This window comes from Lactuca virosa, chromosome 1, assembly GCF_052849685.1.
Source record: "Lactuca virosa cultivar CGN04683 chromosome 1, Lactuca_virosa_CGN04683_v6, whole genome shotgun sequence".
In the NCBI taxonomy this organism is placed as follows: Eukaryota; Viridiplantae; Streptophyta; class Magnoliopsida; order Asterales; family Asteraceae; genus Lactuca; species Lactuca virosa.
Genome location: NC_136426.1, coordinates 231168982 through 231187761, shown reverse-complemented (window position 1 = coordinate 231187761; position 18780 = coordinate 231168982). Strand labels below are relative to the sequence as shown.

Genomic DNA, 18780 nt, shown 5'->3' with positions numbered 1-18780 from the left:
GGGTTATATTTTCATTTTGAGCCACCACGACTTTCAGATCTTCACGGATTTTACCCAATATCCGAAATTCTTTTCAAATTTCTCGGATTTTTACCATTTTTATCCCTTCTTTGCACTGCTACAGATGGTGGCGAATTCCGATTCTGTGGGAATTAAATCTCAATATTTCCTTTGTGATTTGTGTATTTTCTACGATTGTAGTTCTATCGGTATAGAATCACGAATTCCAATTCTACTGGAATGAAAGCTTGAATTCTGATTCTGTCAGAATAGAATCTTGAAGATGAACATTGTATGGGATGAAGATGAACAATGACCACCAATCTTCCAAAAAGAATGAATTATTCTACCATAATAATATACAATGTATTGAAAAAACTATATATAATAGTATATTCTGGTAGAATGATTTATATATTGTGTTTTTTTGTTATTAATAAGTGTAACATTCTAATGTAATTCTTAACAATTGTTACCCGTATTCTATAAGAAATTATGTATTTTTTGTTTTTATTCTTCAATTGATTGTTCAAGAATTTGCTATTCTACAAGAAGTTGTTAAAGTCATGATCAAGAAATAGGTTCAAGAATATTTTTAATATTTATGGTTCAAAAATATTTTTATTTTGAAATATACTCATAAACATATTCTGTCAGAATGTCCGAATTAAAAGAATTATAATTCGTAAAATCAGATTTTTAAAATTAATAGAATCTATGATCCCTTAAAATATGCGATTTTCCTTTATTAAATCTGTATTAATTGACTAAAATACCATTGTAATTAAATTAGATGATATTTTTCAATTATATTTAATTCAAAAATATATATTAATCACTTTCTTAAAATAAGTAAAATTGATTGGCCCATATTTATGCATACAATAACACAATAATTACTTTGAATAGAATAACCTAAGCCTATATATATATATATATATATATATATATATATATATATATATATATATATATATATATATATATTACCCTTTTCAAAAAAATATATAATACTTGCTTAAAATATGTTTATGTTTTTTTGAACGGCTTCAAAATGTCTTTATAGTTGGTTCTAGATTCATTGGTTAGAGATTGTCGTCAGGTTTATTCTGTTAAATAACCAAAAAATGAAAATATATTGCTTGTTTTATTGGATACATTTGAGTAATTTGAATGCCCGGATCGATATTATTATATTCATTTGGTTTATGATTTTAATACCATCAACATGCTCAATTTCCTTAAAACATGGCACACCTAATATTTGAATGGATCATAACATCCGAATAATGGCCATTGATTCATGTTGTATCCATAAACCATATAAACAAACTAAATTTCTGACAAGATTTTCTGAAAAGCTGCATCCAAATTAGCTAGCAGCCATGGTCAAGCATTTAAGCAAGAAGACATTGTTGATAACATCCCTAGTGTTGAATATCAGTTTGTGCATGTTTCTGGTTCCGGTTTCAGCTAGGCTTCAAAGGTTACATCACCAATTAAACACCAATGGTTCACTCAACTTTTTGGTCATTGGTGATTGGGGCCGGAAAGGGTGGTACAATCAATCTCAAGTTGCTGTTCAGGTTTCGATTTTCCTCCACCTTGGCCGTCTGTAGTTGTTACTTTTGTGGGTTTAATTATTTGGTGAGGTCGTTGCAGATGGGAATCATTGCAGACAGACTAGATATAGATTTTGTAGTTTCAACCGGAGATAATTTTTACGATGATGGATTAACCGGCGTAGATGATCCAGCCTTCGACGAGTCATTCAAATACATATATGCTGCTCCTAGCCTTCAGAAACAATGGTATACTGGTATGTATATACATAGGTCACCATATATGCTACATGTTTTTATCAATTTGTGGAATAACATGAATTTCTTTCTAATTTAGGGGGTCATGTTTATCTTCTTACAATAAAGTGATTATCTTGCTAATTTATGCATGCATAGGTTGGTAAAAAACCATGTTTTCAAAATCAGACCGGACCAGACCAGCCGGTTCAATCGGGAACCGGTCCCGAAACCGGTTCTTAGAGACCAAAAGACCGTCTGACACGTGTCTTGTTCAACTGGTTGTACCAATTGAATCATCGAACTGAAAAGACGACTTGTTTAACCTTCGTTTCGGTTTTTAAAACCTTAATAAAAAACAATATTTTGAAAACTGGACAGTACGCCAAATCGTGAACTTTACCGATTCAATTGTTTAACCGACGACCTGTGGAATAGGTCTCACCAGATTATTTAATTTATCTATACTCATAAAAAGCTCTTGATTTCTTTGAGAACCAAATAGGAGAAAAGATAATGACGTGAGGTATATTTGCAACGTGAAAGAGCATATTATTTATCCCACATCGGGTCGTGCATAACATATTTTGTACTTAATGTTTGGATCAAATTTTAAATCCATGCCCCGTATTATCAAATTTTTGATGTTTGGATCCGTTTTTCTGCAGTTAATCTTTAATGGTAGATTTTAGTATTTTGTGATGGTTTTTCTGTATTTGGAAGGTGTGGTTTATTAAAAAACAAAAAAAAAAAAAAGTTAGCTGCCACGACGCCTCTAATGGTGACATAAGTATCAGTGAGGACATGAGCATTAGTGGCTACGGATGTATTAGCGGCGGCAGTGTATATTAATGGCGATATTTGGAGCATTAGCGACGAGGCAATAGTCGCGACTCTTTAGCGGCGACATGTCGTTATTACAAACGATTTTTAGGACTATTAGAAGTGACTGTCGTCATCGTTATTGCTCATTATTCTTGTAGTGCCGATATAAGAAAATCAAAATAAAAGAAGTTATCCAATAGGAAATGAACATGTTTTTTTCATGTTAAAATATTTTGTGTTCTCCCTCCATCTTGGGACCTTTATGGAAATTTCATAAACTCATAAGAATTTATTTATTTTTTATTTTATTTTTTTTATTTTTAATGAATTAGACAAATTTATTTTGATTAAGTAGCTTTTGATTTTTCATTTCTATCCAAACTTGAGTTGTTAATGGTTCCTAGTCCAACTAGAAAACTGGTAAAAGAAATTACATATATATAAGAAGCGAAAACATGGATGCATAAATTGGCAAGGAACACGTTTCATTGTATATTTTGATGAAAACGTATAAGTTTATTGCATAAATATTTGATCTGAAAGTTATCTCTTGTACGAGATCAAATACACTAAGTGATAAGCTTTTTGCAGTTTTGGGGAATCATGATTACCGTGGGGATGTAGAGGCACAATTGGACCCAATGCTTAGAAAAAGAGACAGCAGATGGCGTTGTTTAAGATCTTTCATCGTACACACAGGTCTTAATTTACTTTAACCCTTTGAATTTTCAACTACTTACCTTTTTAATATCCAATTTCGAAATTTCCTTAAAAATATGAGTTGGTTGTGTAGATATTGCCGAATTGTTTTTCGTGGACACGACTCCTTTTGTTGATATGTACTTTAATGATCCTAAAGATCATAAGTATGATTGGAGAGGCATACGTCCTCGAGAGGTTTACCTTTCCAATCTATTAAAGGTAAAACTAATTCTTCACACATCAATAGTGTTCCATTTACAGTGGTATTTTTTATGGAAAAATAATGTATGATTTTCTTCAAAATTGAAGGATTTGAGATCGGCATTAAGCAAGTCGAAGGCTAAGTGGAAGATCGTGGTTGGGCATCATGGTATTCGGACCACAGGTCATCATTGTGATACTCCGGAGCTTGTGACACATCTTCTACCACTTCTAGAGGTATAATCTATCTTGAGAAATTAATATTTTTTTGTTTTTTATTTCTACTTATCTTCTCATTCATATTAAAGGATGACAAGTGTCATAAAGTATTATTAATTTTATAAAAATATGACACTTGTCATATTTTTATAAATAGAAAGAAAACATAGGAGAGTGTTTAATTTTTCACCTCTCTTTTTATTTATATTTTTAAATAAACTTTAAATTCATCATTAGCTAGCTTTCATTGGCCAAAAAACCCGAAAACTACGACGGTTCGCTACTGGCTTGCCCATACATGAAAAATTCTTATGTCACAAACATTCAAAATGCATTAAGGTTGAACGGTTAACTCAAAAGAAAATTCCATTTAATTTATTATCACTTTATTTTTTTAAGTTAAATTAAAATATTATAATTTAATAAACAAACAAAACTAATACAAATTACATAAGTAAAACTAGAAACATAACTAATACATAAAACAATTAAAACAAGTTATAAAATAAGAAATGATCATTAATCTTTTTATTTTTATTTTTAATTGTAAAATCTCTCATATAATAAAAATTAATATGGTATGTACTTGTGGTTAGAGTATTATGGTATTTGAGTAATAAATATATATAATTTATAAATGTTAGCAACAATTCAAACAAATGTAAAAGATGAATTTTGAATATAAAATGGAGATAATGATGTAAATTGGTTTCAAATTTTAGATTTTAAATATAAAAAGAAAGATGAAGTGTCAGAGTTATAATTTAGTTTTAAATTTTGAATATGAACAAAGATAAATGACTAATATTATATATTGGTTTCAAATCGATTCAAGTCATTATGTGGCAAATCCATACATACTGTAACCTTCACCATACAATATATCTCACCCAATGTGTGGTGTTACCACATATGTGGTGCCCCATGATACTCACCGCATTATGATGTGATAAGACCTACCTATCTAAGTTGTTTAATTATAACCTTTTCTCTATAGCCCCATTTATGATAATTTATTTTTTTAGTTTAATCAAATTTTAGGGTTTTCTAAAACTATAAGTTTGTTAAAATTCAGAAATCTCTTAATAATAATTTTCTTCAACTTAACTGATAATATGTTGTTGTGACTTCAAGAAAAATAACGCAAAAGATATTTGTTAAATCTATAAAATTTATCATAGTTTAGATGCTTAGCATATTTGTCTCTTACTATTTATATGTAATGTAAGCCTTCTTACGGATGTGTGTTCTTTTTTTTTTTTAGATTTTTAACTTCAATTCAGTTGTTGATTATTTGACGATCTTTCTTTTTGTTTTTGTCCCACGTCCAAGTCATGTGTGGATCCACCAGGTTTCCTATTGCCAAACGCAAAATTCGCTAAATTAATAGATGTCAATTCTTTAATGTCTTTTTTAATCACATAAGCAACACCTTTTGTGAGCCATACTAACCAAATATGCATCTGGCTTATATATGACTTCTTCGCCAATAGACATTATTCATTTTGTTATGCTGTAATGCTGTATAATCGCATCTGCTTCTTCTTACTTGATTTTTTTATCGGCAGGAATATGAGGTTGATTTTTATATGAACGGTCATGATCATTGCCTAGAACACATGTCCTGTCAAGATAGGTACGTACAAGTGCTGAATTGTTTCATTGAATATTATTTATCATGTTAAAACATGACAATGATGGCAAATCATGTCATTAAGAGATTTTATGAAAGCCAATTGTGTAATTCAACATCAAATATTGCAGTAAAATACGTTTCTTAACGAGTGGGGCTGGATCAAAGGCCTGGCTGGAGGCGAACAAGCCATATGACAAATGCGGTGTTAAGTTCTTCCACCATGGACAAGGATTCATGTCGATGAAGTTAACAAAAAAAAGTGCTAGATTCGTGTTTTATGATGTTTTTGGTAAAGCTTTGCATCGATGGAAGACCTCCTTGAAAAAGCTCCATACTTCGATTTAATTTTTCAAATTACATTGTGGCCAAACTAAAATGGGAAAGGTTATGACATATGTATGAACACTGGTATAAAAATAACATATGGTCACATTTTTGTCGACACAGTCATGCCGCACTTTTGATTATTTTAGTGGCTAAAGCTTACTAATAAATTTCTAGCATAGTTTTAGCTACATTTTTTATTGATTCATGTGACCATTGTATAGTATTTCGAATCCTTTCGCCACGATTTAGAATAAAAAATTTGATATTTATTAGCCACAGTAAAAAGTGTGGCTAAATATAACCATATGCCATGATATTGGTTTGATTAATGGATTATTGTTGTGATTGTTTTTATATAAGACGATTTGACTTGGAGAAGTCAAAACCACATGGTTTTCCATTCCATTACTTTATAACTAGATAGTTATATGTACAAATATATGATTACTCACACAAAGATCAAACATATGTACACAACTTATAAATTCATGGATGAAAAGCTTATAAATTCATGGATGAATTATGACTAGTTTTTTCTTTGTTCTCTATTATTATTATTTTATAGAAACAATAGTTCTAATATTGTAAAATATTATTTTCATAAAATAATGTTGTTCCAATTAAATAAAAATGTTGATTATATTTATTAATAATCAAATTATACTAATAAATAATCAATTGGTAGTAACTTGTTATATGGTGTGACTCTATAGGATCATATGTAATTAGCAATATCGTCTTATAATGACTTTTGGGCATAAAGATCTTTCAATCTCTGACTTGCACAACACTCGTCATAGATTAATATAGACAATGGTGAACGTCTAACAATCTTTCACTGCCCCTAATAACATATGACGAAAAATGTCTGTCATTAACATCCAATTCCCAAAATCTCAAAGCTACAATTCATGTATAATGTAAGTTTATCAGTTATCCCTTTGTTACATACATCGTGTAGAACATGAGACTTTGATCGCAATCAATCTCATTTGGTGTTTAATATTGTGTACCGTGGTAGATGCCTAACTCTCAACACATAAGAGGAACAAATCTCATCTTGACTATATAAGCCTCTTGCATAGTTCACACTACACCTAAAAATGGCTTTTATAATTGTCCGGCTAGGATCAACGTTTAACCATATCAAAGCATAGCACTCCTGTGACATCCCCATTTTCACGGCCAGAAAAGACCGATTTTGTTTATGCTTTATAAAAATTAGAGTACTTCTTTTGATAAAAATGTTGCGAAATTTGTTCCCAGTAAAACATGATAAATACGTTATCAAAGCATTTCCGAAGAAATGTATTTTTATTCATTTTAAAACATTTGGGATGTCATCGTCAATACAGAAACATAAGCATAAACAGAACTTACATTCATTATCACTAGTGATCTACACCTCTTTAATCTCTTAGTGTAATGTAACTTCATATCGACACCTGTGATAGAAATAAGCTGCAGTGGGTCAGGTTGGGAAACCTTGTGAGTACATAGGGTTTTCAACCCACAATAATATAATTATTATGTTTAAACATCAAACAACCAACCCAATTACCCATCCCCATTATCTTCTTTACTCTTAAGGATCTACCCTAAGAATCAACTATTCCTCGTTCATTCATTCCTAAGGATCATCCTAAGGAATCGGCACGAAGTCCATCGTCACCGGGATTTAGGCACTAAGTCTGCATAGTCATCAGGATTTATACAACAGACACTAAGTTCGCATAGTCACCAGGGTTTAGGCACTAAGTCTGCATAGTCGCCAGGGTTTATACAACAGGCACTAAGTCCGCATAGTCGCTAGGGTTTTGGCACTAAGTCTGCATAGTCGCCAGGGTTTATACAACAAGCACTAAGTCTGCATAGTCGCCAGGGTTTTGGCACCAAGTCTGCATGATCGCCAAGGATTAGGCACCAAGTCTGCATGATCGTCAGGGTTTAGAGTACACCGGGTGAACACATCGTTCACAACACCTACAGGTTGTGAGCCTGCTAGTGTTCCACTGGACTGTCTAGAATAGTCTGTGGCTGTCATCCATACTCTGCTAGATGATGGGGCCATCATTTGGGAAAGGCTTCTCACATCGTCCACCTCTCACACTCACCTCGTGGTCTATAACACCTCTCAACTCCTCATCCAACTCATATTCCATATCTACCCATGTTTTACCCAACATATTATCGTAGATATATATATATATATATATATATATATATATATATATATATATATATATATATATATATACAGTTTAAATCATTTAAAACATGTATAAAATCGTTCATCCAGCATAGACAGCAAGTACTCAAATAATATGCACACATAGCACGTAGTTTATATAAAATACTTCATATCTATGTATAAGATGAAAGTAACTATGCACTCACTTGATAAGGTGGTGACTCGGTACTCGGACAGCGCTTCGTTTACTTTAAAATAATTTCCTTCGACGAAACCTAGTATTATTACCACTAGATTTTAGTCTAATATTTACCGTGACTAATTATTAGTCTTATTATTATTATTATTATTATTATTATTATTATTATTATTATTATATAAGCGTTTAAACAATACTTTCCAACCACTATGTACAGACAGGGGCCAGACATAAAACACCGGAGGGCAGGACCATTTTGGCATATAGCACTTCTGAAATCCAACAACCCTATGCGGCCCTTTAAACCAGATTCCCCGTACCGGTAGTAGTTAAAAATATATTATAACGACACTTATATAAGTCATAATAATAGCTCAAATATTTATTATAAGTTCATAATAACAATACTAATTTTTAATATAAGCTATATTAAAATAGGTAAACATAACTTACTTACAAGGAGGTTTTAGCTAGGAGTCGGGCTCTGCAGGGGCAGAACTTCGTCGCTGAATCTTTCTATGAAAGATTCGTGCAGCGCTTCAGCGCTCACCTTACTATACTAAAACTACAGAAAGAGAAGTCGAATCACGAGGGACCGAAATGCTCGGGGGATAAGAAGAGAAAGACTCTTGAATCAAGAGAATGGTGCAAGAAATATGAGAGCCCAAGCCTCTTATTTATAGTAATTGAATTTACAAAAACTACCCTCCATAATTACTTAATGACCTTATAGTTATATAAACGACTAAACACTCCTTCATAATACTATTTTAAATAGATTTTATGATATTTGTACTAAACTAATGTCGAAAGTACTCAACACTAGTCTTATAATAACCGCATCATCGATACCTTTCTAATGATATATACATTTGTATATATATGTGTACGTATATATGATTTATACTTTATTTTAATACGTAAATATGCTATTATAATTTGTAACTCGTTCATACGAACTCCATTTTTGACGTTCTTTATATCCACGCGTTGGTATTTACGAGTACTACAACTTTCATTTAGACGTCGTCAGCTAATTCTCATTCTATCTCAGATTTACAAAACTGTATCGAATTTATCGCGCTCGAAGAGTAGGGACCAAGTTTCGTCCATATCTTTAACATACAAGCTCTACTCTCGACATTCTTTATATCCACACGTAGGTAAAAACAAGATCTAAAACTTTCATTTAGACTCCGTCGGCTAATTCTCGAACGATCTTAAATTTAACAGTAGGAGGAGATTAGACTGTTAAATGACCGCGAAGAATTCGTAACTCCTTCATACGGACTCCGTTTTCGTCTGTCTTTTTACCGTTGAGTTCCTATTAATGAGATCTTCAACTCTCATTTAGGTCGCGTAAGCCAAAAACCGCTCGAACTAAAATTCGAGTTTCGGGTCGTGCACTGCTAAGCCGACTCTTAGAAAATCATAACATCCTCATACGAAGTCAGATTTGGGCGTTCTTTTTATGGATGTTCTCGGTTTAACATATTCTAAGACTTTCGTTTATATTACTAAGGTCAAAAAGTCCTCTATCGCAAATTCGCTATTTATGCTTCCTGGTGTCGTACCGGTTCCGTCGCGAAACTTCAACGGGTCATAACTTCTTCGTTATAACTCGGATTTATGCGTTCTTTATATGTACGGAACCCTTGAGACATATTCTACAACTTGTTTAAGATTATTTATTCTAAATAATCTTTTGTCAAAAAGTCGTTTTCGACCCCCTATTATTTCTAAATTGACTAGCCCGGATCTACAGGCGTTACAACTCCCTACACTTAAGTCCCACTATGTATCACTTTATGATCTATGAGATGATCTTGATGCAAGTTCGTTCAATACCAGTTCTCTAACAAATACCTATGGATCTTGGTTACAACCCATTGCCTACTTTCATCTGTTGAGAGTCAACCAATTTTTGTCATATTAGTCTTACTTCATAATTGCTCCCATAATTATAACCGACTATGAACTTTTGGAATAATAAAATTATTCATGGATTAAACATGTTAATATAGAACACAACAAGTATTGATGTGATAATCATATCCCAATATATCAAAACAATAGTTGTTGTTACAGTGTTCAAATATCCAAATCAAATCTCATTTCTAGAATAACAAAGTTTTATAGTTGAAGTTTCATCGTTCGTACTTATCTTAAGGAAAGACTTTATTAATGGGTCTGGCTAAATTTAATTTGTGTGAATTCTATGAATACTATCATCTCCATATTTAACTTTATTCTAAGTATAGTTAAATATTTGGAGAATATGATTGGTGTTCTGTGTGAATTCTACGAATATTATCATCTCCATATTTAACTTTATTCTAAGTATAGTTAAATATTTGGAGAATATGATTGGTGTTCTTATGTGATTTAAAATCTTATAGCTTGATTAAATATACTCTTGAAGTCACAAAAGATTTATAGGTTTTCCATGAATGAAAGGACTCAACTTAGTTTTTCAATGAACTAAATCATCCAATCATAATTGATTATAGCTTATGAAGTAGTAGTGTATCCTGATTTTGTAGTAGACTATGCTATCATGTTTTGCTTGGACCTCATTCCAACAAAACTTACTCTTCATTTCATAATGAAGTCATAATCCAATTATAATTCATAATTATATATATATATATATATATATATATATATATATATCTGTTTTGAAGTAAATATCTTGTGTATCTATTTACATAAAGATCTTCTTCTAAATTGATTATCTCATATATATTCTCTTAGTTCTTCTTAAGTACTCCAAGAAAACCTTTATGCTAAGCTATATAGATATCTTCTAGTATTTGTCTACTAAGAACAACGGTTTTTCTTGAAATCTATTTTCCATATTTCATATTAAGAGTATGTAGTCATGGTAAATAATATCCTTGTTGATCTAATCATAGCTACTTGTGAAAATGTTTGAACATAGTCAATGGAATGAGTATGATAAGAATCATAGTCAATGACATGAGCATGAGAAAATCTTTTTATAACAAATCTTTCTTTATGTGTATAAATATCCATGTTTATATTCTTTATAATAGAATTACTTACTACTTGTAGCCTTGCTATAGGAAGGAAGATTAATCAAGCCCATACTTGATTATTATACATGGATTATATCTTAGTGTTCATGATTGTTAGTTATTAACTAGATTCAAGATCTGATATAACATTTTGGTAGTTGATGGATTTGCCAAAAGTCATCAAGAAGAACTCATCAATAAGAGATTCCACATTTCTCTAGTCACATATGATTTCTACCATATAGGCGAACTGTTTGTGTTTATGAATGATTTTTATTCATGTTCAATAATTCCTTGATAAAACTGGTCCCAACTGCAACTACATTAGGCTATGGTTCTTGAGCTGCTTCAAGTTCCATCTGCCTCTCACTTGCTTTGTCATTAGAAGCTTGCTTTCTGTTAACTCAGCTGTTAGAGGAATAAGAGGACTTATTCATAGTGGGTTTGTATAAATAATCTAATCAAAATTTATAGTATTCTACAAATATGTAATTAGTAGATTTTGGGTTTAGAAGCTTTATTCTAACATAAGCTTCAAATCCTCAAAACATTTAGTAAGATAAGAATGGAGCCTTTCCATACCAAATCTTATAAAGTGTTTTATCTACTTATTATTTGGTGTTTGTATTCAAGATACAAGTGATAGTGATTGATGTATAATCCCAAAAAGAATAATGGAAGATAATTTCCAATGATTAGAAAGTAAACCATATCTAGTAAGGTTTAATTCATCTTTTATAATCTCAAAGGCTTTAGATGGTTCTACTAATTTGTATCTCAACATTATATTTGAAAAGTTCAACAAAGATTTCATAATTATGTTTTAGCATGTAAAATATAATTACAACGACTATAGTTGTTGATAAAATTGATTTGGTATCTTCTGCTGAATCTTAGACATTTATTATACAGGAAGTCATACATCACAATGTATAGTTCCTTAATAATTATTTTCTCTAGAGCTTAGTGAAAATATCATTAGGAATATTTTATATATAAATATGATTCACATATGTCAAATAAAATATATTATTTTCGATTAAAAATTCATTCGTTGAAGTTAGAATATGTGAATGTCATTTATATAATAAGGATAACAAGTACATTATGTTTTAAGCATAGATAATAAGCTATACTCCGAGAGTGCATTTCCAACTTTTTTGTGCTTAGTTGGTTACTCTTCTATAAATATCTTCAATTCATTTACAAATATTAGATTGGCATTAAGAACCAAGTACTTCAGTGTTAAATGAAAAATATGAGTTCTATCTAGGTGATACCTGAAGTACTAGTCTCTCTAGACTTTCTTTTCAGCTAAGAGGAGTAGTTCCTCTTCCGGTGTGTTGTTTCTATACAAAGAAGACTGATCCATCTATGTCGGCCTTATTGGATTTCTTGGGCTTAAAGGTGTCCATTCCATAAACTATGGGTCTCTTAGATCACATAGGGTGACTCATTTTGACTGTTCATTATTCCATTGTTCGAACTAGCGTAAAACAAAAATATCACTATATTGTTGGAATATTTGCAAGCCATTTACAAATATTAGATTGACATTAAGAACCATTTACAAATATTAGATTGACCCAAGTACTTTAGTGTTAAATGAAAAGTATGAGTTCTATCTAGTTGATACATGAAGTACTTGTCTCTCTAGACTTTCTTTTCAGATAAGAGGAGTAGTTCCTCTTCCAGTGTCTTGTTTCTATACAAAGAAGAATGATCCATCCATGTGGGCCTTCTTGGATTTCTTGAGCTTAAAGGTGTCCAGTCCATAAACTATGGGTCTCTTAGATCACACAGGGTGACTCTTTTTGACCGTTCATTATTCCATTATTTGAACTAGTGTAAAACAAATATATCACTGTATTGTTGGAATATTTGCAAGCCATTTACAAAATAAGGTATATACTCGGGGTCTCTTAGTTCCAACTTGTTTGTGATCAGTTGATTATTCTTCTGTAAATATCTACAATCCATTTACAAATATTAGATTGATATTAAGAACCAAGTACTTGAGTATTAAATGCATGAGTTCTATCTAGTTGCTACCTGAAGTACTAGTCTCTCTAGACTTTCTTTTCAGATAAAATGAGTAGTTCCTATTCCAGTGTCTTGTTTCAATACAAAGAAGAATGATACATCTATATGGGCCTTCTTGGATTTCTTGGGCTTAAAGGTGTCCATTCCATAAACTATAGGTCTCTTAGATCACACAGGGTGAATATTTTTGACCGTTGATTATTCCATTGTTTGAACTAGCATATAACAAAATTATCACTCTATTGTTGGAATATTTGCATAACATGTTGGAACATTAGATATACATCTAATTTGAAGAACTTGTGTAATCGGCCTATAACTTGGTTATAGAAACTGTGAATACACCTGGCCATCAAAAGATAACACCTAAGCGGTTAGGTGACATTCATCCCGCTAGTTCATACAAGAGATGTGCGGGTGCTAATTTATCCAAGACTCCCCGGAAGTCAGCAATAACTTTTCCTAGTATGATGTCAGAAACATCTTCAACATCACAGTGCTGACACTAGGTATCATGTACATGTTTTCTGCTCAAAGAAGATGGTTTAGGATAAGATCTTTACAAATGTTATTATTTCTTATAGATCATTAAATGAACTATAAAGCATGGTAATGAGATTGGATTATTCATCTCTAAAATTTCATCAAAATTTATTTAGTACTTGCAATATTTTATTCTTCAATAATTCATACCCTTTTATTTTTCTAAAAACAATAATTATCAAAGTCTAGGATCCAATTTGAAAAAATAAATAAATGGTTAGGTATACTTTATCCCATTCTTCCGAATTCAACCAGGTAGATATCGATTATCAGTTATATACTAGTATATAATTCCTAGTTTTATGAGATCGCTAATAATAAAGTTCAATAGACATGTTTGATCCCATTTACGCCTCAGATCTTTCTTGCTTAGGTATCCTTTATTGTAACAACCAGTTATTTCAAATCAATAAAAGTCAATATAAGTCAAACTTGTAAAATAAAAGTCAAATATTCAAACAAAAGTCAAATAACTAAATAGTTAAGGATTTAATTTATTTAATAAGTGATTTATACCCCACTAAAATGGTTTTCGATATTTAGAATCAAATTCCAAATAAAAACCGAAAACACCATTTGAGAAACAAATGGGAACCGAAATCAAAGAGACACCGAAATCTTCATTTTAGACTGAAATCATGTGAGGCGAAGTCCCACCTTCGGACCGAAAACTTCCTTCTCGGTGTGATACTTCTAGACCACAAACCACTTGAACCGAAAACTCTACTTCTCGGTTTAGAAGATAGGCCGAGAACCGCCCATTTTATCCTTTGGCACACTTTCCAATTAGATAATTTGACATCCCAATGCACATGTCCAATCAAATTTTATCCCATATATATGTGTATATATATAAGGCTAGTGTAACATCGTAAATTTTCAAACAAAATTTTCATTTTAAAATCATATAATTCTCATAATGCGTTTCACAAAATCTCATTTATTTAGTTTACAAAATAAATCTTCATAATTGTTTGATTAATAATCTAGGATCCTCAAAACATAACTCTTTCTCTGGTGTGCAATCGAGCCGGTGCCTTCCCGCGATCCTGAGAAAAACCGGCAACATATAACACATAACATAGTAAGCATGAAGCTTAGTGAGTTCCCCAAAATACCACACACATCTCAGTAGCCTCTCATGGCTATACTCAGATAAGACCCTCCGGTCAATGTGTCTCAGTGGGACCCTCCGGTCCCAACTCAGTAAGCTCATAATAACAATACTCAGCATAAATCACAAAGACATAATGCAGAATATCAAATACATAGATAAGCACAATAACAACTCAATCACACAAAGGTACCACTCAAGGTAAGTATAGTGAGAAGACTCACCTCGGATGAAGAAACACTCCTATAAATGCTGCCGCTGCACACCGGCCTCTAACACTGTGCCAAACCCACAGTTAACCCAAGTTACCCAGGACAACGTGTGGTCATGACACCATTTGGGTAATCGTCGATAGATTAACCCAATCCGCACACTTCCTGCCAATAAAAGAAGCTGAAAAAATGGAGAAGTTAACAAGGATGTACCTTAAAGAGATAGTACGATTGCATGGTGTGCCAATATCCATTATCTCTGACAGAGATAGTAGATTTATCTCGCGGTTTTGGCAATCACTGCAAAAGTCCTTGGGAACCAAACTCGAAATGATTACATCGTACCATCCCTAGATTGATGGGCAAAGCGAGAGAACCACACAGACGCTGGAAGACATGTTGAGAGCTTGTGTGATAGATTTTGGTAAAGCTTGGGATACCCATTTACCACTCATCAGATTCTCGTACAACAATAGCTATCACACTAACATCAAAGTTGCTCCTTTTGAAGCCCTCTATGGCCGTAAGTGTAAATCCCCTCTATGTTGGGCTGAAATGGGTGATACACAACTAGAAACAAGTACCCGACAACACTCTAACTGGTCCCGAGATGATTCGAGAAACGTAAGTATAGACCCCCTCTGTGCTGGGCTGAAATGGGTGATACGCAACTAGCAAAGAAACAAGTACCCGACAACACTCTAACTGGTCCCGAGATGATTCGAGAAACAAATGAAAAGATCGTCTAAATCCAAGAACAACTGAAAGCTTCTAGAGACAGACAAAAGAGTTATGCGGACAAATGACGAAAACCCTTGGACTTCCAGGTTGGTGACCACATCGTGTTAAAGGTCTCACACTAGAAAGGAATGATATGTTTCCGTAAACGTGGAAAACTAAATCCAAGGTACATCGGACCATTCAAAATCCTTTCTAGAATCGGCTCGGTGGCTTACAAACTCAAACTACCGCACGAACTCAGTAACATACATCCAACTTTTCACGTATCCAATCTAAAGAAGTGTCTGTCTGAAGAGAATCTTGTAATCCCACTCGATGAAATTGAGATAAAAGAGAGTCTACACTTCGTAGAAGAACCGGTGGAAATCATGCATATGGAAATAAAGAGAACAAAACAAAGTCGTTATACCAATAGTCAAGGTTCGCTGGAACGCCAAGTGGGGACCTGACTTCACTTGGAAACAGGAAGATCAGATGAAACAAAAGTACCCACATCTTTTCCCTAGTTCATGAGTACCACTTTAGAAGCAATTTCGGGACGAAATTCCCTCTAACGAGGGGATAATGTAACAACCCATTATTTCAAATCAATAAAAGTCAATTTAAGTCAAACTCGTTAAATAAAATTCAAATATTTAAACAAAAGTCAAATAACTAAATAGTTAAGGATTTAATTTATTTAATAAGTGATTTATACCCCACTAAAATGGTTTTCGGTATTAGGAATAAAATTCCAAATATAAACCCAAAACACCATTTGAGAAACAAATGGGAACCGAAATCAAAAAGAGACCGAAATCATGCGAGGCGAGGTCCTAGCTTCGGACCGAAAGTTTCCTTCTCGGTGTGATACTTCTAGACCGCAAACTACTTACACCGAAAACTCTAGTTCTCGGTTTAGAAGATAGGCCGAGAACCGCCCATTTTATCCTTTGGCACACTTTCCATTTAGATAATTTGACATCCCAATGCACATGTCAAATCAAATTTTATCCCATATATATATATATATATATATATATATATATATATATATATATATATATATATATATATATGTCAACCGAAATCATACTTCATTTCATACAATTTCCCACGAAAACTCTTCAATTCTCTCTCAAAAATTCATAAGCCAACCTTGATATCTTCAAGTAGTTCCCCAGAAAGCCTTCAAATCTTCAAACCTTCATAAGAACATGATGAACCATATCCAGGAAACCAAATACTTTCAAGTTTGATTTGTAGAAACATTCGTAAGTGATTCTTACAGAACTCAATATTCTATAACATATTTACTATTATTTCAACTAATTATACACATATTATTATGTGTTAAATACGATTAGGATTACGATTATACACACGTGTTCTAACCCGAGGATTATCGCAATCAAGTCGTAACCAACCAAGAGCACACTCGAGGTGAGTTCATACCCCTACGTTTTCACGACTTTTCATTGTTTTAGGGGGGGGGGGGGATACAAGTAAGACACAAGAAATCTTGTGTTAATATTTAAATTATTTTAAATAGTTTCAATCGTTGTCGTTACTAGAAACATATATATATATATATATATATATATATATATATATATATATATATATATATATATATATATATATAAAAGTTATATAATTAAGATTCAACAGGCTTAGAATTGGTGATTATGCTTTCTTTCATGTTCCTTGTTTGGTTGTGGGGTTAGGGTAGAATCATTTATTCGACTGTCTTTTCAATCGTAATTATATATGCTTTATATATATATATATATATATATATATATATATATATATATATATATATATATATATATATATATATATATATATTATTTCAATACGTTAAACAAAAACAATATTTCGCAACTTATTTTATTACCGTTTGTATAAAAACGTTAAATTTCATGGCATACTTTTATCACAGATTTATGATTATAAACATCCAAAGTTGTTAAAAATACAAAGGTTCTTTCATTTCAGCAGAACATACACGTTAAAATATAATAGGTATAGTTTATGGAATATAAACACTATTTTACCATGCTCAGGATACAATACGGAAAACAAACTTATAAACTATAATATGTATAGTTTATGAGACATACATACAGTTTATTCATTACAAAATGGCTTTTCATTATTCTACACGTAACCGTCAATATAGTTTTGTGAGACATACTTCAAGTACTTATCTAAGTACCAACGAAAGCCCTGAAATTATAACCAGGGTCTCCTGGAGGGAGAGCATGACACTTGTGTATAGATCTATATGAGATTGAAAATCCCACACCTAAACTGTTAGCTACAGTTAGGCCGGCAGGCCTGAGGTGACAAATATCGTACCGATTTCGACGCCTGAAGAACATCGTATTCATGCCATCTTTGGTCATCAAGCATGGTTATAAGAACTCACAATTTGGGATTGAACAATACGCTTAGTGTACGAATACATAAACAACTTCACATAGTTTTATTAAATAATAAAACTACATTACAGTATTTTACAGTACAACTGGTAGATCCAGGCACATACATTCACATAGTTTCATACAAGTAAAATCACTGTATACTATTTTTCAATACAGAGAAAACGTATACTTTTGGAAATATTCATTTTATGGTTTTATGTGAATTAAAACCATATCATACTATTTCACAGTACAACAACATTTACACGTTTTGGTCTTAGGGTATTAAGACTACAATACATTTACAACAAAAAAATATAGGATTTTCTGGAAGAACGCACTTACATTTTTAAGGAACAAATGACATATTTCAAATATAAACATGCTTATGAAATCACCAACTTAATTGTTGACACTCTTTTCAAAACTACTTGTATTATCAGGAAATCAGTAAACAGGTATTCACAGGTTTTGAGAAGACGGAACTTCATAGAGTCACGTCTTTTAGTTTTTGCTATACATTTTGGTGTCAAGTAAACACTAATTTGAACACAGATGTAAAACTATACATTATCAATATCA

At 32.1% G+C, this 18780-nt stretch overlaps 1 protein-coding gene across 1 annotated transcript; it reads left to right on the top strand.

The window, feature by feature from the left end:
• The first annotated feature begins 1372 nt into the window (after positions 1 to 1372).
• Positions 1373 to 5942, top strand: LOC145108889 (purple acid phosphatase 17-like). Its single transcript, XM_079045976.1, has 7 exons — positions 1373 to 1586; positions 1663 to 1819; positions 3216 to 3323; positions 3418 to 3545; positions 3636 to 3764; positions 5315 to 5382; positions 5511 to 5942. Exons 1-7 carry the CDS (start codon positions 1386 to 1388, stop codon positions 5725 to 5727), a joined length of 1008 nt encoding a protein of 335 aa, XP_078902102.1. The 5' UTR covers positions 1373 to 1385; the 3' UTR covers positions 5728 to 5942.
• The last annotated feature ends 12838 nt before the right edge of the window (positions 5943 to 18780 follow it).